This window comes from Adiantum capillus-veneris, chromosome 16 (assembly GCF_014529385.1).
Source record: "Adiantum capillus-veneris isolate H3 chromosome 16, ASM1452938v2, whole genome shotgun sequence".
In the NCBI taxonomy this organism is placed as follows: domain Eukaryota; kingdom Viridiplantae; phylum Streptophyta; class Polypodiopsida; order Polypodiales; family Pteridaceae; genus Adiantum; species Adiantum capillus-veneris.
This window is the reverse complement of record NC_140946.1, coordinates 49,649,979-49,670,937: the sequence shown is the minus strand read 5'-3', so window position 1 is coordinate 49,670,937 and position 20,959 is coordinate 49,649,979. Positions and strand designations below refer to the sequence as shown.

The following is a 20,959-nucleotide window of genomic DNA, read 5'->3' as shown; positions in this document are numbered from 1 at the left end:
ACCTTGCCAACCTTAATTCCCCCAAGTCCTACTACACTTTGAGTTTGTTGTGCCCACCAATGGAGGCACCAAAACCGGGAAAAAGCATCTTGCACCTTCTCTCTAGCATCTGCATCCGACTTCAACTTGCCATAGCTTGTTGTCTGGGAATCCAATTGACAAGCCATCAATTTCTATTGACTTCACATGTAGTATACCATCTTCCAAAACCCGGCCAAGCCCAAAATCTTCCAGACGGCATGCCTACCAATGCAGTCAAAGTGCCCCACAATTGGCCCCTGCAAACTCTTAACATGCCATAACTTGTTTGTTCGAGCTCCGATCGACAATGTAGAAAGACCGGCATGCTCCACAATTCAACTCTAGCCATATGTCCCCACTAGCTCCGTCCGTCGGGAATCTGCAATGCATTCCATCTTAAGCCAGCCATAACTTCCACCGCGTACCTCCGTTTGAGGTGCCATTTGAACCGGCTTCTAGAGCATCTCGAACACTACATTCCAAGGTTCGATCTCATATCTTCGGGCATCTCATCTTGCCATCCCAATTGGCCCTTTTTGGTGCTTTCTGGCCTAAAAAACCGCATCAAGTATACATTTCCCTTACCACCTACCTGCCATGTACCTCCATACCTACTCTAGCACTTGGTCATGCACACATGGACACCCAAAGCATTGTGCTATACCTCTTGCAACATCAACCAACTTTGGTTGCACCAACGTTAGCTCCTCTTAAGTGTGGAACAACAAAAGGTAAATCAAAAACAAGTGAAGGAGCGACATTAGGGGCACGGAGTAATGGGTTGGTGCACTTTTGCCTTGCATGACGAAGGGAGAAGTATATGATGACCCTTCCTCTCCGAAGGCCAACTAAGGGAATTCCCCTTCCCCACGAAGTACAAGGGCACTCTTCAATTTCTAGGGATGTATGGTAGTTGCAGCTTTGTGTGCATGTGAGTGGGTGTTTGGGAGCGTTAGAATCGGCAACATGTGAGTGGTTGCTTGGGCAAGTGGGCCATAATTGGGGAGATGGTGTTGTTGATTAGATGAGGGGACAAGAGGATTGTGGTTGGCCTTGCAAATCGATGCACCCGTGGATGGTGTGAGCACAGGGGAGCATATGTGTGTTGAGTGCATGGGGTTATCTTATAATCTAGCAAAGATTTTGTAATTTTAAGCATTTAAAAATACACTAGACCCCAACGGCCAATGGGGGAGTCACACTCAGGGACTAATTGACACGAATCTCCCCAATGGGAATCAATAGTCCATGTCAAAAGGCACAGGCGACGCTCATCTACCTTAGATTCTTAAACTATTCCCTTTCCCGATCGGACGGCCTAGATGCACACTGTGGATCCCCACTACGAAAGGGAGTCAATTAGTCTCGTGTGTCACAGTCACTCGTTGTGAAGGTCAATGGGGCAATCAATTTTACATCAATTTTTGTAAAAGAGGGAGGGGGGGGGGGTCACAGCCTACAGGGGTGTTTGTGACAAGAACAATCTTTGATTAAGAATCAAGATCTACAATGCACACGTGGAAAATGCAGATGATTACACCACAATTGAAGTGAGATACAGCACGTTTATTTTCAAGCAGCAGCACAGGGGCGGATGAGCATCCTGAAGCCGCCGGCGTTGGGGGGCAGAACGGCGTTGGGCCACTTGGGCGTGGGGTTACGCTGCAGCGCCTGGAAGGAGAAGGCGTCGTACAGCCGCATCAGCAGCGGCGGCCCCGCCCGGTTAAAGAGGCTTTGGCCGATGCACTGCCGCGGCCCCGCCGTGAAGGGAATGTACGACATCAGCGGTGGCGCCTTTTGCCCCTCAGCCCAGCGGTCCGGATTGAAGGCCTGCGCGTTCTTGTAGTAGACGGGATGGTAGTGCAGGGCAATGATGGGCACCACCAGCACTCTGCCCTTGGGTATGGGTCCAAACCCCTCCACATGGTCGTCGCTCTTGGCCCGCCGTGTTATCACGTTGGCCTGCGGGTACATGCGGTTGGTCTCCAGGCAAACATTCTTGAAGAAGGTGAGATCTTGCCCCCTCGCCGCCTCGGCCGCCCGCTCGCCCCACTTGGCCTCGCGTGTCACCAAATGCACTGCCCACCCAAGCGCATTGGCTGCCGTCGTCGCCCCCGCAAACAGCAAATTCTTCACTGTGTCTCGCAGCTGTACGGTGTCCACTCCCGCCGCTATCTCTTGCAGCTCCGCCAGAGGCGAACCCGCCCCCCCTTCCTCTATAATGTCCTCTACCACCTTGTTCAAGCCCTTCACCAGGCCCACCACGTCGCTCCGGTAGAGCTTGTACAGCGGCAACAGCTTGGCAGGCACGAAGCCCACCACCGCAGAATACCTCTCCAGCTGCGACACCAGGTGATGAACATGCCGGAATTTCTCCTTGCTCAGCTCTATACCGAACGCGAACTTGTAGAGCACCTTAAAGAAGATCTCGTTCAGGTCCAAGTACAGGTCTACCTCTGTTGCCTTCCCACCATATGCAGCCACCAGCTCTGCCCATTCTCTCACCTTGTTGTCCGTCTCCTCCAGCACCAAGTCCTCGAAGGCTTGAATTCTCTCAGCCTGCTTGGTGTGTGGGTTCAAAACTTGGTGTGACGGCACGTGGTCGTCCTCGTCCAGGGCGCCCAGAATGCCACGAGGCCCCACCACATCACCCATGAGCCTCGCAGCTCGCCCACCTTTGTCGTAGTTAGAAGCCTTCAGCACCAAGCAGTGCTTGATAATGTTGAGGTTGAAGACCACAAGATTGTACTTGCCAATGGGGAAGGTCTCATCACCCTTCGACAGCTCCTCTCTCAGAAGAAGAAAGGCCCTAGGCCCGTGCCATTTGAAGAAGGTGGCCATGCGAAAAGAGGACATGGACATCTTCAAGGCGGACAAGTGCTTGTAGCATAGTATGGGCAATACGGCTAAGAGAGCAAGGGTTAAATGAGGGGTATAGCCCAAGCGTGAAGCCAAGGTGAAATAGGAGCAGAGGCTAAGCACCATTACAACTGCAGCGAGCAACATGGTGGAAGCACTGGGAATGGAGGGTGGTTCGGCACAAGCTAATATATATGCACATAGAATTAGCGTGGTGAACAAAGTGTATAAAATAAACTAGGAGGGCTTCAAACAAGGATGCTTTCCCCTGTTTTGTTTTGTGTTTTGGCAATTGCACAATGCACATAGCATAATGGCTAAATGCCAAAGAGCTCTGGGCCCAAGTTGGCTACTCGTGGCAACTGCCAAGTGCTTCACGCCAATTTGGTCATCAGACATAAATTATTCGCTTCCAAGTTCCAAGGCGACCCACGGGACTTGCTTCCTGAAGCAGTCCTGAATCTCGAGATTTTCCCTACCTCAAGTTAGATCCCTGCATGAAGTCTCAAGCATAGAAAAGTCTTTTTCTTTGAGCACTCTTCTGGTAGTATGTGTATGTGCCTACGATTTCAAGAAAAAAAGTGTAGAATCTAAGAAGATTCTCTCTTTTCTCTCTCAGGAAGTTCGTAACTACCATTGCATGCGACTCTCTCTCTCTCTCTCTCTCTGCATGCCACGACTAGTCTAGGGACTGGCTCTATGTGTGTGTTTGCATGGCACCACTAGTTCAGGTGTTGTGAGAGGCAATCCATGTAGGAGAGCGCAAGATGCATGACCGTCGAGCAAGCAGTTTCTGCAGTTCTCTCTCTCTCTCTCTCTCTCTCTCTCTCTCTCTCTCTGCACGTGTATGACACAAAATAGATGCAAACACAATTTCCTTTCTCACGGTGCCAAGTACGGTATAGCAGTTACATCCTGACAAAAAACAATTAAATTGGTGTTCCCCTATGCTACTTAAAAAGTGCCTCTCCTTTGTGAGTTTTGCTTTTTTCTTTTTTTTTAAGTGCCTCTCCTAAGAATATCTTAAATATAAGCAAAACGTGAATGTGCAAGTGAGTTAAAGTCAAAGATACTTTCCAAAGTGAATTCTCATCGGTTAGTACTCCAAACAATTCCTTAATACTCAAAACTGGCTTGATATTAGCAGCTTTACTACTTTTGTGGAGCTTGTGTCCTTAAAACCATTAAAATGAAAAATGTGAGTGTGACATGTAAGTAGTACAATCTACTAAACCTCGCTAAAATATTTGGTACGTAGCGAGACTTGGCTCTTAGTATCGTTTTAGACAAAGATCACCACCTTTCACGACAATCTATCATTTTCACCATAGGCTTTGTCTAGCCTATATTTTCCTCCATTAATGTAAGGGAATTAATAACACATAGGAAAAACACTACTCGAAGAGCTGGGTCGCACCCAGGGGGAGTAGAGGAAAGATGTTTACCATTTTTAAAAATTCCAAAAAAGTTTGCATGAAACCCGAACATTGCCAATAACTCTACGGTCACTTTGAAAAAGGGGGGGCTTAAGCAAAGGTTACCGGAGAGTTGCTTCCTTCTTCATCGTGGGGTTACATGAGTCAATGAGAGCAAAGCATGTGCATTCGTCTTTTCTGTGTTGAAACCAAGTTGGGTGTGACTCTCTGCATCCCACTCCCCCCACTGACACAGGCGCAACCCAACTTTAAGAGAGAGCAGTGTGAACCTTGAGAACCTAAAGAGAGGCTAGGTATGGCTATCCTCTCAGTGACCCCACATTTCTCCTCAAAGAAGGGGGATGTCCCTTTTGAGGATTGCCAATCCACATGGTATGGAAAATTTTCCCGTAGCCATTCCAGAAACAATGTATAAATATTGCAGCCATTCCAACTTCCAATGATCACACGATTCAAAACTTACAAAAGTAGTACATCAAAATGGAGTACATGCTACAAATCTAGATCCTTAGTTTTATGCATGCATCAAAACATATAGATAGTTACATGAAACCAATGAGAAGATTTCCCATGTAGATATAGAGCAATGGGGCTTTGGCAATGTACACTAAGGTTACAACTTGGCTATGTATTGTTACTTTTGTGCAGTATTTACTAAATTTGTTTTGGGATTAGGAGAATACCCATTTGGTGACATTCTATGCTAAATCTCAAATGCCCTATTTTACTTTTCCATTTCGTTGACATAACTGGTGTTTCCTTGCATGTCATGTGACACTTTCGAGGCCCTTGGATTGGTGGATGGCAGTCAAATCTTAACTCTATAGCCACCTTCCTCAAGGTATTGCTCAAACATTGTAGGTGGGACCAGGAAAAACCTCAAAGGCTCCACAAAAGAATGCCACGGAAAAGGTGACATTACTCCTCTCTCATGTACCATTGACCCCACCAATCTATGCTCGAAGAACTTCTGTGTCAGAAGGGTGAGGCAATGATGGAGAAAAGCCCACAGCCATTGAGCATGGTAAGCCCTTAGTCACAAACCCTACTTCTTTAGATACAAAAGTTGAGACTATAGAAGACCTACCAAAAAAACCACCATCTCTTTGTTTTAAAGTCTGCTAAAATGGCTTTCAAGTTTCTATGTGTAAGGAAATGGCTTATCAAATCTTCCACCCTGAGCATGTTTAGTTCATGCAAGATTTTTTACATTTATATTTATACTTAAGCACAGATCTAAATCTAGTATTCTAATTTAAAGTGTCCATATAGTTGTTTTCTATGGTGAAATTTACTTTTATCATCCCATGTTTACACAATTATACATGAAACTATTGTTTTGCATAGTGAATAAGATAGTGAGAGAGATGGAGCAAAAAAAAAGGAAGGGGGGGGGGGGGGGGGGGGGGGGGAGAGGAGCACTAATATAATAAGAATTTTACTATATAGCATGTATTGAAGGGTTATCTTAAAAAATCCTTATTTACCATGTTCCTATGATTTTATTCATAATATATTTAGAGAAGACCTTCGTTAATGTCTTTTCAAATTGAGTAATTTCCTCTCAAAATTTTAATTGTATTTTTTATTGTTGATGTCTCATGTGTAGTGGACTCTGCATACATGCGCGTGCACACAAACAAAGTTTGGAAAGAGAGAGATTGTGACAACAATAGGGAGACATGAAAATGCCATGACGGTGAGAGAGACCGAGTAAATTATAGTTGTCATTCATAGGAGGGGATCAAGGCATGACTCTTCAGACAACCATAGCTAGAATGATGAGAATGCATCTCATTGTCGAGTTATATGTAGTAGCCAACTTGATGACAATAGTTTGACTACTTATACACTCCATAACATGCACCATCACCTCTAAAAATTGAGCACAACCCCTTCTGTTGCACTCTAATGACCAAAACCTATGTTTGATTAGTGCAAAGCTAGTGTTGAATAACCCTTATCAATGATGTAACATTATCTACCCTTAATTTTAAAAAATGGCCTTCAAAAGAAAATAGGAGGAAATTCTTCAATATCGTAAGAACACTACATTCATCCGCAAGTAGACGCAACCTCATCTTTGGATTTCCACTTTACAAGAACCTCTTTGTACATGAAGAGTGCGTATCAAGCAAGCATGCAAGCCTTGGGAAAAGTGCCGCCCTTTCTCCTTTGAGAGAGAGGACTTAATAAATGCAAAAATAATTAATTAAATCTACTTAATTATCATTTGACCCCTTGGGAGGCCAACCAATAGGCTTTGGACACTCCTTGAGGGTAACCTAGCTAGGGGCTTAACATGTGTCCTACTTGCCTCTTGAGCAAGGGGTTCCCTTTGGGAGAGAGAGTGGTCATGCAACCAGCCCCCCTGCTTGCATGGCTCATCCCCTCCTTGTAGGGATATGAATTAACTTTTGTGACACCTCAAGCCCCTCAACCTTGGGCCCATTTCTCACCACAAGCTCGGCCCTTAAGCCCCTCCAGCTTGCGTTGGGTTCCCACCTCAAGTACAACCCTAGCATCTCAAGCATGACAAGCACGTCAAGCATCTCAATCATCAAGCACTTTAAGCATCTCAGTCATCAGGCACGACAATCACCTCAAGCTTTGGTCAGGTTCCCACAAGCACATCCCTAGCTTACAATAAGGTCAAAGGACTTTTAGCACTAACCTTTGGAGGTCTTCAATGAAGCTAACCCCAAGGTCTTTTAAGCTCCATTGGTTAGCCTTGCTCTTTGACATACCATCTCTCATTTGGACCCCTTTACCATTGGCCCCTTGTTGAGATAGATATATAAGAACATGTCTTTTTTCTAACCCTTGTTCCCCTTTATTCCCCCACATTAAATTATCAGTTTAATATGAGAAAATCATTTGGGTTGGTTAGATATTAGATTTATGATATTATCTCTCTCTTGAAATCATAGTCGCCCTCGAGTATGAGGTAGAAGAGATGAAGCCTTAGTCATTAGTCAATGTTGCTTAGTAGGTAGAGGATCCCTTTTTACCCTACAATATCTTTCCAAGACGGATGAATAATCCATTTGGTGCTTGGGAGACATAGCACCGCAAGCATGTCTACTCTTTAGTCCATTTCATTCTCCCAAGTAGAGTGACAAATTCTACTTGGTGTTTGAGAGACATCGTCATCACAAACATGATTTTAAGCATGCATACTATTTAATTTGTGCACAATAAAAAGAGAACTAGTCTTATAAGACAAAAACATTGGTCATTGAGAAGAAATTTGTACTTTTTCTTACTCTAATGTGGCATTGTAAGCATTGACAAGGTTCATACTATCCTTAAGTTGTATTCCTTGCATCCATCTAGCATCTTCAAAAGGATAATTTTTTACCTTAATAAGATACCGTCGAATAATATTACCATGTCATCTTCATGCCAAAGGATAGCTTTGGGTTGTAGCACCTCTTCTTGGTCCAATTTTGGTAGGTTCTTCAATAATTGATTCACTTGGTGGCTCTCCTTTTTGTAGGGCTTAAGTAGGCTCACATGAAAAGCATTGTGTATTAGCCAATGGTTGGGAAACTTGAGTTGATAAGCCATCTCATTGGTGGGCTTCAAGATTTGGAAAGGACCATAGTATCTTTTTGCTAGCTTAGCATAATACTTTTGATGGCCCGTAGGATTTTTGCTCGTCGTTTGCCTCAATCGAGCCTTGTAAAACTTAAGTAAGACCCAATCATTTTCTTTGAACGTTAAGGCCCTTTTGCGCTTGTCAACGGAATCTTGTTTCTTTTGTTGAGAGATGGATATAGCCTCTGGAATCTAGCCTCTGTAATCTTTTGAAAATGTTATTGTAGGTTAGGGCTATACTCATCGGCAATAAAGATCTTCCCATGTACTTTAAGTAGCAAGGGAATTTTAGGTATTCCCTAAATTATTTCAAAAGGTTCTTTTCCCGTAGAAGTATGTACAGTATTATTGTAGGCATCCTCTAGAAGAGATAAGTACTTTTCCCATTGTGAACTTTGATCTACTTCGATAACATAAGTCTTTAGTAGATCAAGTATTGTAAGGTTGTCTATCTCACTTTGGCCATCCGTTTGTAGGTGATAGGCCAAAGAGAAATTCAATCTTGTTCCTAGGTTTTCAAAGAGATCTTTCCAAAATTCCTATTCATTCTAGGATCTCTATCTGACATGATGGATGTTGGCAATCCGTGGTGTGTGACAATCTGTGATATGAAGAGAGTTTCCATTTGGTGTGCCTTAATAGTCTTTTTGACAGGAATAAAGTGTACTTGCTTACTAAACCCGCCGACTATTGTCCATATTCTCGTATTCCCATGGAAAGGCTTGGGTAATCCAAAGATAAAGTTCATGGATATACTATCCCATGGTGAATTTGGGATAGGCAATGGCTAGAGTAATCCAGGTTGCTTCTTTCTATCATACTTGGTCTTTTGGCATACCACGCATTTGAAACATACTCTTGTATGTCCACTTTCATGGTAGGCCAATAAAAATATGTCTCTACTCTCGGAGAGTAGGTTTAATTCCTCTATTCCCCGCATAGGGAGGATCATGAAATTCATACATGACTTTCTCACGAAGGGAGTGGGTAACACATAGCCTATTTCCATGGAGAAGATAACCATCCTGCAAGGTGAATAGTTTCGCTTTCTTTCCCAAAGCAAGGGCTGACATTATATCTCTATAGTGAGGGTCAGCAGCATACTCATCTATCATAGAATATAGATCATTGTGAGTAGCTATAGACACCACATTAACTTTTGGTCGTCATGAAAGTGCATTGGTCACTTGATTGTGCTTACCAGCAATGTGATCAATGTGGGAATTAAATTGTGAAGGAAAATTTTCCCACCTCATTTGTTTGTCGAAAAGCTTGGTTTGCGTCATGAAGTACTTGAGATTTTGGTGGTCGGTTTGTAGAATAAATGGAGTCCCCAACAAATAGTGCTTCCATATGTCTAGGACATGTAGAGCAGCTAAAAGCTCTTTCTCATAAATGCCTAAGATATGTTCATCTGTATTGAGCCTTCGGCTGTCATATGATATGGCATGCCCTTCTTGAAGCAAGACTGCTCCAAGGCAATCACCACAAGCATCATATTGGACCTCAAATGGCTTTGAGAGATCGGGAAGCATGAGGACTGGTTGGGAGGTAAGCTTCTCTTTGAGCATATCAAAAGAATTTTGCTCCTTAGCAGTCCATGAATACTTAGTGTTCTTCTTTGTTAATTCACTACAACATAACCCAAAGTTATCGACGCACTATATATTGACGGCCGTACCTTTCCACGTGGATATCGACGTTCTTTTATGCCATCGATATACGCGTCGAAATAGTCGTCATTATGCGCGTGGAAATACGCGTGGCAAGGCATGCTTTTCGATGCGTATATTGACGCACATTTCGACGCTAAAAAATTGGGGGAAAAAAAGGGGAACCCACGCGCAAGGGCCATATTTGCCTTCAATGCGCGCGCTCAGATCTTGGCCAAAACCTGTTGCACAGGTATTATGGAACCCCCCCCCCCCCCCCCCCCCCCCCCCCCCCCCCCCAACCTCTCTCTCTCTCTCTCTCTCTCTCTACATCGCATGTGTGTGTGTAGGAAAGAGATAGAGAGAGAGAGAGAGAGAGAGAGAGAGAGAGAGAGAGAGAGAGCGGTGTGTGTGTGTGTGTAGGAAAGAGAGAGAGAGAGAGAGAGAGAGAGAGAGAGAGAGAGAAAAAAAATGTATGCGTAGGAAATTAAAACTAGAGAGAGAGGGAGAGAGAGAGAGAGAGAGAGTGAGAGAGAGAGAGAGAGAATTAATGTATGCGTAGGAAATTAAAATTAAAGAAAGAGAAATTAAAGAGAGAAATGAGATGAAATGTTATATTGACGTCTTCAAAAGGCCAAAGTGACCTATGAGACCAGAAAGTTACAATGTGGTGGATCTGATACAAAGTCAAAATAACAAGATGACAACATGACAAAATAAAATAATATGGAATCCTAAACTGTTGGGTGTGGACTAAGCAGCTAAAACAGCTAGCTGGGATAGGTAGATCATAGGAGATCCAGCATCTTCGCCGGCCGACATCATCAATCTCCTCCATGGTCAGTAGTCTGACCGAGCGTTGTGCATGTCGAGCCAAAGTGACCTGGATCCTCTAATGCAGCCTCTGTCCATGTTGTGTAGTCTGGCCTCCGCAGTCGTGGGCATCTGGATATCCCTAGCTCAGTCGCTCGTTCGATCAGTAGAGAGAGAGAGAGAGTGATATATATATATATATATATATATATATAGAGAGAGAGAGAGAGAGAGAGAGAGAGAGAGAGAGAGAGAGAGAGAGAAATAGGGAAGTGGAGAGCGAGACAAAGAGAGAGATAGGGAAATAGGGAAATAGAGAGAGCAAGAGAGATAGCGAGAGCGAGATCGAGAGAGAGAGAAAGGGAGATAGCGAGAGCGAGATCGAGAGAGAAAGAACGAGAGATAGGGTACGTAGATAGAGAGAGAGAAATAAAGAGATAGAGAGTGATATATATATATATATAGAGAGAGAGAGAGAGAGAGAGAGAGAGAGAATTAACTAGAGATAGCTACAGAGGTAGAGAGAGAGAGAGAGATAGATAGTAGATAGAGAAATAGAGAGAGAAAGAGTTAGGTTGGCTGACCAATTGTGTGAAAAGGACAGAAACTCTCTCTATCTCTCTCTCTCTCCCTCTAGAAGAAACTATGGAACTAAAAGAGGCAAAGGGGGGTTTTGCCCGCTACATGCATTGCCATGTACACCTGGGAGTGCACGTATGGGTCTACCCATATAGGATTTGACCAATAAAGACGAGATTTTGACCCGGTGGTCCTGATCTTTGTACACCTCAGGACCGAGGTGTACGGAGATTGGGCAAGACTAGAGAATGCGAGGTAGTTTACATTGTGAGGAGTATATATATTAAAACAACATTCATAATCATTGTAGATGGCAACGTCATCAACTAACATAGAGCAGTATATATATTAAAACAACATTCATAATCATTGTAGATGGCAACGTCATCAACTAACATGGAGGAAAAGATTGCATGCTCGTGCACGCTCTGCAAGTATCAAATCTTGCGCAAGCGTAGGATATGTAATGAGCATGTGCACAAGTACGGAGAGTTTGCTAGAGAAACCGTACAGAATCTACGATACGACTCCTACGGAACGGGCATTGATTTTCGCGACATAGCACCTACATCTAAGAGAGAGAGAAAAGGATTATGCGTGAAGGTCCGACCAATATAGAGGCAAGGATGGAAGCAAAAAAGGGCTTACAGACAGAAGACGGCGGCATGGAGGAGATGCTGGATGCCTTCTTCCAGACAAGCGAGGAGAACGCTAACAAAGCAACACCAAAATCCGTGCGCCTATCTCTTGAAGACATGTTGAGGAAGTTGGCACGTCAACCAATCTATGAAGGCACCAAAATATATGTGCTTCGTACTTGTCTGGCGTTTTTGAATCTTCAGTCAGTGTACGGGTGGTCAGATGCAAGCGTCATTGCTTTGTTTAGGTACGTAATTTAGAAAAGAGATTTTCCGATTGCAATGGTGATGTGCTTGGAGAGCTTTTTAATTTAATGTGGCTTAAACAGGTTGTTGCGGGAGCAACTTCTCCCAGCTGGCAATGAAATGCCCCCCTCTAGGCCAGACGCAAAGCAACTATTGACCTCAGTTGGCTTGGACTACAACCTCCCGCCATAGCTTGCCATCAAGAAGGGTCATTTGATATAAAGCTTGATTGTACCTGGTAAGTTCAAGGCAAAAAACATGGATGTTTATCTAGCTCCACTAGTTGACGAGCTCCAGGAGTTATGGCATGGGATCGACATAGCAGATGCAGTTGAACCAGTAGGACAACAGCATGCAAGGATCCATGGACTTCTTATGTGGACTATGCATGATTGGCCAGTACACGGAGAAGCTTCTGGTAATGGTTCTTGATTTACACGGAGAAGCTTTTGGTAATGGTTCTTGATTTACAAAATTCTCGCTATTCGCAAGCACTTTGCATTGGCCTGATTCATGCTTTAATATATGCAGGGCTAACAGCTTCGGGATACAATGCATGTCCAATTTGCAGGCAGTCTTTGGATGTGCGCTATTATGCCTCTCTTCGAAAGACAATTTATCAAGGCCACCACCGTTATCTTCCAGATGGCCATCCCTTGCGCGAAGGTCAGCTTGGTCGTGTCGAGTGTCGTCCTATGCATGTACAAGAGTGGCGTCGCCGATGGGAGCAACATGAGGGGCAACCTGTTCCAAGAATGAAACCTTTGTCCATTCTCCATACGTTGCCGTACTGGGGTGATCTACTAATTAACCATTTGCTGGATCCAATGCATATATTCAAGAATGTGGGAGAGCTCCTCTGGAAGACAATCATGGGAATGAAAGACAATCGAGCTTCACGAGATGATTTGCAGTCAGTTGGAAAGATGCCAGAGCTGTGGCCTTTCACCAATGCAGCTGGACAAACAAAACTTCCAAGAGTGCCATGGGTATTGCTAAAAAGCAAAGAGCGACAAGTTAAAAGGGTGATTTCAGAGTTCAGGACGCCAATAGGATATATGCGATGTCTCAAGACAGCATTCACCCGTGACGATCAACTGTCAGGACTGAAATCGCACGACTAGCATAAGTTCTTGCAATTCATTCTTCCAATTGCTATCAAGGGGTGTTTAACGGAGGAAGTGCGGACCTGCACATACAAGATTTCAGAGCTAGTGCGGTGGATCTCTTCCAAGGAGATACGGGAGGAATCTATTGCACTCGCAAGGGCTAACTCCATTGAGGCAGTTTGCATGATTGAGAAGTATCTACCCACGAGCTGCCTAACTATCCAAGTGCACTTGCTCGTCCATGTAGTAGATGAGGTTGCAGTGGCCTCACTCGTCGAGGCCTAGGCCTGTAAGTGTTTGTGTGAAGACGTTGATTTAAAATTAAGCTTAAAGTTAATTTAAACAAAGGTGTTCTGACCCTTTATTTTACTTTCTTTGTGCAGGACTTTAGTATGGCAGACCAGTTTCCAGATCCCGCTTCTATGAGTGCAGATGCATTTATGGGCTTCGTCACACGAGTCAGATGGCAGAGGCTTCTCAGTACTGGGTAGCCAGAGGCACGGGTACTATGCCTCCGGGATTCACACCCGAGGGTCCGACGCCTATGGGGGGAGGGACACCAATGAGAGGGGGGGGCGGGGGGGGGGGGACGCCTACGGGTACGACGCCTGCAAGGTCTCCCATCACAGCCTCTTTGACACCTAGGGGTGCGGCAGAGGAGGGTACGTCCTCATCTCCGCAGCACAGGCACACTCACCGATCTCGGGGATCGTCGTCAGGTGGAGGTGGTGGTTGTTGTGGAGGAGGGTCCACAGATGCTTCGACCCCTCCTCGCTCACACGACTCTCGTCCTACCCAGACACACCTCTTGAAACACCTCTTGGCACACCTCGGACACCTTGGGGGGCACACGATCCTACTGTCTCCAAGCTCTATACTGTACGGGCAGATGGTTCTGTTGACATGGATAGAGTAGGGACTGAGCACTACAAGAGGCTCTTCACATTAGCGACGCTCACACAGCGACGCTCAAAAAAAAAATTCCCGGCGTCGCTATGAGCGTCGCTATAAGCGTCGCTATGAGCGTCGCAAATTTCTTTGTAAATTTGCGACGCTCATAGCGACGCTTATAGCGACGCTCATAGCGACGCCAGCTGGGGTAAAAAAAATAACCGAGCGCGCCCAAAAACTCAGATCTCAGATCTGAGTTTTTCGGCGCCCTCAAGCAAAAAGCAGGTAACGCTCTCCCTCACTCTCTCTCTCTCTCTCTCTCTCTCTCTTTTTCTTTTACACACACACACACACACACGCACGAGGAGAAGAAGGAGAGACAGGTATGCTCCTTCCCTCTCCTCATTCTCATGTTCCCTTCCTTTCTTTCTCTCTCCCTCGCTCTCTCTCTCACACACACACACATACACACACACATATAGTGTTTTTGAGAGAGAGAGAGAGAGAGAGAGAGAGAGAGAGAGAGAGAGAGAGAGAGAGAGTGCAAAAACGCACACACATACATAAACAAAGAATGCACACACACATTGAGAGAGAAAAAGAGAGAGAGAGCATGCATAAACAAAAAACGCACGCATTGAGAGAGGAAAAGAGAGAGAGAACATGCATAAACAAAAAACGCACACATTGAGAGAGGAAAAGAGAAAGAAAACATGCATACGATCCAAAAAAACGCACACACATTGAAAGAGAAAGAAAGAGAAACTAAGGGAGCGTCGTAGGAAACTAATTAAAATTAAAAGACCTAAAGATCTAACCGACAAGGAGTTGAACTGAAGACCTATTATTCAAGAGAGAAATGGCATAATCAATCTATCATACTTGGCATGGGTGATAGAAAGGTTATACCATTTATCTCTTTTTATTGGCACACACATCCACACACGCGCACACACACAGGAAGAAGAGAGTTATAACGTCGTAGGAAACTATTTTAAAAAACGTTAAAGATTAGGTTATATGTAGACTTACATTAAATTAGATTTAGGTTTATTTTTAACTAGATTTACATTTATTTAAGCTAGATTTAGATTTATGTTATATTAGATTAGATGCGGGTCTCCATAGACTGCGATGCCTGCATGAAGCGGGTGAAGAAAGCCCTCAATGGAATATAGGGTATTGCTGCCTTCTCTCATAGTGGGCTCCGTCGATCCAAAAGTACTGGTGAAATGTCTTCAGAAGATAGGGAAGAAGGTGGATCTTCAGGGCGGCAAGAGTCACTACATCCCCGACACAATGACCATCTAGACAACCTCTAGTCATTAGACTTACGTTAAATTAGATTTAGCTTTATTTTTAGTTAGATTTACGTTTATTTAGATTTACGCTTATTTACGTTAGATCGAGTCCACGCAAGAATTACTTACGGTTTAGGGTTTAGAGTTAGACGAACAGTGAAAAGATCTACTGTGAAAAGATGTTAAGATGAAGTGAAGTGCTACAGCTAGAGAAGAGGCAAAGGGATTTTGTCCACTACATGCAGTATCATGTAGACGTGGGTGTCTAGATTTCTTGTACCCACAAATATAGGTATTGACCAATAAAGACGAGATTATAACCCGGTGGTTCTGATCTCCGTGCACCTCTAGACCGAGGTGTGCGGGGATTGGACATGACTAGAGAATGTGAGGTAAAGAGAGAGAGAGAGAGAGAGAGAGAGAGAGAGAGAGAGAGAGAGAGAGAGAGAGAGAGAGAGAGAGATAAGACGAAGAATGCCAATAGAATATTAAATTTGTTGTCTAGGTTATAAGTTTTTTATCCTCATTATGAGTAGCGACGAGGATGTGGGACCGTCCAACCGAAACACCTATCTCTCAACGAGGGTCTTATGTCCTTGTAATCAATGCAAGCATGCTGTGCGACGGACAAGACGTGTTTCTTTGCAGCACGTTCGTGAATTTGGCGAGTTCGATCCATCTATTATAGATCGAGTTGTTGCCAATTATAACTCGTCGGACTCTGACGCTGGCCAACAAGCAGCAATCTTGCAACCCAATAGACGTATTCGCAGGCGCTTTGGTCAAGCAGCATATGTGAGGCCACAAGATGTAGCCTCTGACAGCTCGGGGGATGATCATGCAGAGCACATTCCCAACGAGGCAATGTTTGAGCCCGAGATTGATGAAATGATCGAGACGATCATGGATTCAGAAAGGCTTATCTATGATGATATGAAAAGTGAAGCCGATACATCATTGTATAATGGAGCACGTATGTCTAGATTGAAAGCACTCCTGGTTCTTCTCAACATGCAGGCAAAGTTTGGATGGAGTGACACTAGCGTCACAGCGCTTTTCAGGTGATCTATTACAATTAGTTTACTTTAATAGAACTCATGGTGTATAATGATCTGATAGATTTTTACACGACTGTATCATATTTTTATGTTGTGTAGATTGCTGAAAGAGCACATTCTACCAGCTGACAATGTGATGCCAGATTCCCGAGATGAAGCAAGAAAGATTTTGCGAAACTTGGGGATGGATTACAATTCTATCCACTCTTGTCCTAATGACTGCATTCTTTTCAGAGGGGAATACACAGACATGGAGAAGTGTCCGAAATGTGATTCCGAAAGATATCGAGTAGATCTCCACGGGACAAAAATTCCACAAAAGGTTTTGCGACATTTTCCTTTGCTTCCTCGCATCAAGCATTTCTTCGAATGTAAGTCCATGGCCGCCCTAGCATCATGGCATGAGGAGAATAAATCTTCGGATGGTGTGCTACGAATTCCTGCAGATTGCGCAGCCTGGAAACATATAGATGGAACATGGTCGGATTTTGCCAGGGAAGCTCGAAATTTGCGCTTAGGCCTGGCTATGGATGGCGTAAATCCATTTGGTCAAAGATCAACATCTTACAGTGTATGGCCCGTTGTCATCGTCAACTACAACATTCCCCCGTGGTTGACTACGAAGAAGGGGCACCTATGGCTAAGCTTGATTGTGCCAGGGCGATATAAAGTGGGGAATATGGATGTGTATCTTCGTCCACTATTGGAAGAGCTACAACAATTGTGGATTGGCATAGAGGTGGTGGATATGAGCCGACACACAGGACGACGGAATGCTTTGATCAGAGGTATTCTAATGTGGACCATGCATGACTATCCCGGGCTAACAGAATGCTCAGGTGATCTATTGACACTCCTCTCTCAGACACTGTAAATCTGGTTTTTCCCCATAGTTGATCTATTATCATGTGTATACATGCAGGGCTTCAAACAAGCGGATACAGAGCATGTGTCACATGTGGACCTAGGCTGAATGCACGTAGGGCACCCTCACTGAAGAAGCAAATCTACGAAGGTCATCAAGCGTATCTTCTGGAGAATCATGTGTTACGCGACGGCTTTTTGGGAAGAGAGCCACCAAGGATGTCTGCACAAGCATGGTTAGAGCAGAAGGAGATGTGCGATGACGGATTGCCTCCAGGGATGAAGAGACTATCTCTATGGTACGAGTTACCATACTGGCCTCGACTCGTGATCAATCACTTGCTCGATCCAATGCACATATTCAAGAATGTGGGTAATCTACTATGGGACCATTTGACCGGCAAGAAAGATACTTTGGGAGCCAGAGTTGACCTTAGAAATGTGGATCGTATGGAGCAATATTGGCCGCAAACAGCGTCTGATGGATCGATAAAACTTCCTAAAGCACCATGGATTTTCACAGGAGCCCAAGAACGCAAAGTAAAAGAGGCCATTCGATCTTCTAGACGGAAAGCTTACCGGTTTGAAGTCACACGATTGGCATAAAATGTGTCAGGTACGTTCATAGTGGACTTTAATATCATTGCATAAAATGTGGACTTTAATATCATTGCTGCACATACTTTACAGTTTATTTTACCGGTTGCCATTGAGGGATGTTTGTCTCTCGACATCCGTAACACAATCTACAAACTTGCAAAGCTGGTGCAATGGATCTCACAAAAGGACTTGTTCGACTTGTTCGACGTGCAATGGTTCAAGATAATCATGGAGGGTCGAAACGCTACTGTGCGTAGAGGAGAGTCTGGTTTTCTTGAGGTGGATTCTACTAAGAAATGGACTGACCTAAGAGACACTTTCGTACTACCCGAGCATTGTGAACAAGTAAGTATGTAAATAGTTAACATCCCCCTTTTACAAGTTATGTGCTTGAAAGCTCTCATGTAAGTTATGTGGCTCTGGAAGGTAATATTTCATCCTACAAAGTCTACATCAAACTGGTGGTACGTCATAGAGGTAGCCCCTCGTAGTGCAAGGACGTATGAAGGCTACCATGTGCCAATCACAACGACATCAATGGAGGAGATCAGAGAAGATGCTCAATCAGAAGCCACTGCGGTGGTGCCAGACGAGCATCAAGATGCTACTGCTCTATATGGGGTGCATGCAGAGGAGCTACAAAATGAAACAGAGGATATGTGTTTAAACGGAGAGCTCTATATAGATATAGGAAGTTATGCTGAGTTATGCGAGGATGAGAGAGAGATCTCTTAAAGCCACAAATATTGTATTTGAACAATTTTGCTCCGTGCTGTAAAAGCTCTAGCTCTCTAAGTAGCTTCCATGGTGTGTAACGCTCTTTTCTACTCGCGCTCACATCTTTTGATTGAAAATTCTGAGTTTTCGACTTGCCTCTTCTACCACTCGATTCATTGCGTCATTGTATTTATATGCGTCATTACGTCATTGTATTTAATGGTCTTTGCGTCATTGTCTACTCTATTCATTCAATATTAAGTTTAAATATTCGTGTGTTTAATGCAGGTATGGATGATGAGGAGTTTCTTTCTTCTTTGTCACCGCAGCAGAGACAGTGGTACGTGGAGCGTCATCGCTCTGGCGCATCATCGCGCGTTCCTACACCATCCGCATCTCCCTCTCTTTCGGAGCATTCGGCGCGCTCCGAAGCTTCGGCGTCGACGAGACGAGCGTCACACTCTTCTAGACACCGGCGCTCTAGTGGTGGCGGTGGCGGTTGTTGTGGGGATTCCGCCACCGATGCCTCCACACCGCCTCGTGTTCGACGAGGCTCTTTACCCTCCCCTTCTTTGCCCGCCCCCACACCAGCCACAGCATCGCCGTCTACGCCAGGTTTTGCACGGCTGACTGTTCCTAGAAGCTACACACCTCTACCTACTCCGCCAGGAGCCACCCCACTCGACACTCCTCGCTTCGGGGCCCAGACGCCGGTGGAGACACCTGACGTCCGTACCCCCATCGACACGCCGCTAGAGACCCCTGCCGGGACACCCAGGTTCACGCGTCACCGGCCAGAGGGCTTGCCTTACTCCGTCGACATCAGCGGCGGCATCATCATGGATGATGACGGCAAGAAGGTGATCTCGCGCATGCGTGGTCTTTGCTCTCAGCTGTTTAGACACTATATACTAAACAAATGGAGTGAAGTACCAAGTGATTTAAAAAACAGAGTCATCAGCATACTTCATGATGAGTTTCCCGTTCCAACACGGGATCAGCGCTTCAATGAAGACCTGATGAAGATTCGAATGCGCGAATACTGCAAACACAAGCGTTCCGAAGTGCAAAAAGCAATCAAGAATGGGTGGAATAGGCCAGATTGGCTGGCCAAAGAAGATTGGAAGAATGCGAAGAAAGCAGCGCGCGAGAATCCCGACAAGTGGAAGCAACAAAAGGATGCAGCCAGAGCGCGAGTAGAGGCAGGGAGCTCGCACCACTTGGGGAGCGGTGGATGGGCATCATTTGAGGCCGATTTTGTAAGTCTTTTCACATTGCTCTTTATGCATGTTCGATAGTTTAGGGTTTATGAGTTTTTTAGTTCTAACATAATGAAATCTTTGTATGTTTTGACAGTGGTCGATGACAGGACGTGATCCCACACCGTACGAGCGCGAGTACGCAGGCAGGAAGGGCTTAAACGCCCTGATGGACATTCTCAGTTCTCGCAGCGGCATGGTTAGTATTAGGGTTTACTCTTTTTTATTTTTTGTATTGTTTTATAAATGTCGTTATATGTTTATACTTACTGAAAACTGTCTTATTGTCTTTTTTTGCAGAATCCGACAGATACGCCGCTTGGACGCGATGAGACGTCTGATTAGACGACGTCAGTTTAGCCGTATCTAGATAGCATTAGTTTAGGGTTTCTCATAGCTTATGTATCATGAGACGGATTTTATACGTCTTTTTGAACCATGTATATTATTACATTTGTCACCGCAATTCCTTTTGCCAATCAATTCTTTATGCCTATGATGTTGTACAATTGTCATTATTACATTTGCCAATCAATTCAGTTTGTCTATGATGTGTACAATTGTCAATTTTGCAAACAATGCGTCTTGTGGGTGACTATTTTGGGTCTATTATTTACCTTTGCACTTTTTTTAAAAAGTGAATCAAGTACAATATGGTTGATGGGTGGCAGGCATTCAATGCCCTGCCACCAAAAAAATATTCTCTCAGGCGTCGCTATATGCGTCGCTATTTATGGCTCTGTAGCGTCGCTATATGCGTCGCTATACTCTTCTGTGAGAGCGTCGCTATAAGCGTCGCTATAGGCGTCGCTATGAGCGTCGCTATATAGCGACGCTCATAGCGACGCCTATAGCGACGCTTATAGCGACGCATATAGCGACGCTCTCGTAGCGACGCTTTTAGCGACGCTTATAGCGACGCCGGGGGTTATAAAAACCCAGTGTATTTCCGTCGCTAAGAGCGTCACAAGAGCACATAACCTCTTGTAGTGGAGATGAGACAGCGGATTCTCCAGCTCGCGGAGCTGCAGTTTCCGACCAGCATTCTGATGCCTTGGCTTGAGCAGGATGAGGCCAAAGTCAGTTATATAGTGGAGACCATCATGAGAGAGTACCAGCCTGCTCCGGGTTCAAAGGTTGTTCCGAGGAGGTGGATCAAGGGTGTTGCAGGGGACACCGTGAAACATCGACGAGATGCAGCTCGGCACGCTTTCAGGACTGGCTCGCCGAAGCCTTCGGGCATCCCACACGAGACGTGGCAGCAGATCAAGGAGGATGAGCGGACAGCGGACATGCGGTTCAGATAGCAGCGTCAA

At 44.8% G+C, this 20,959-nt stretch overlaps 1 protein-coding gene across 1 annotated transcript; it reads right to left on the bottom strand.

Annotated features, from left to right (window-relative positions):
* Nucleotides 1-1,483: 1,483 nt before the first annotated feature.
* LOC147439020 (cytokinin hydroxylase-like) lies at nucleotides 1,484-3,356 on the bottom strand. The gene has a single exon (XM_086484236.1). It carries the CDS (start codon nucleotides 3,025-3,027, stop codon nucleotides 1,594-1,596), a length of 1,434 nt encoding a protein of 477 aa, XP_086340362.1. The 5' UTR covers nucleotides 3,028-3,356; the 3' UTR covers nucleotides 1,484-1,593.
* Nucleotides 3,357-20,959: the final 17,603 nt, after the last annotated feature.

Coding starts and splice junctions, on each gene's coding strand:
- LOC147439020 (XM_086484236.1), bottom strand. CDS start 3,027: ATGTTGCTCGCTGCAGTTGTAATGGTGCTTAGCCTCTGCTCCTATTTC.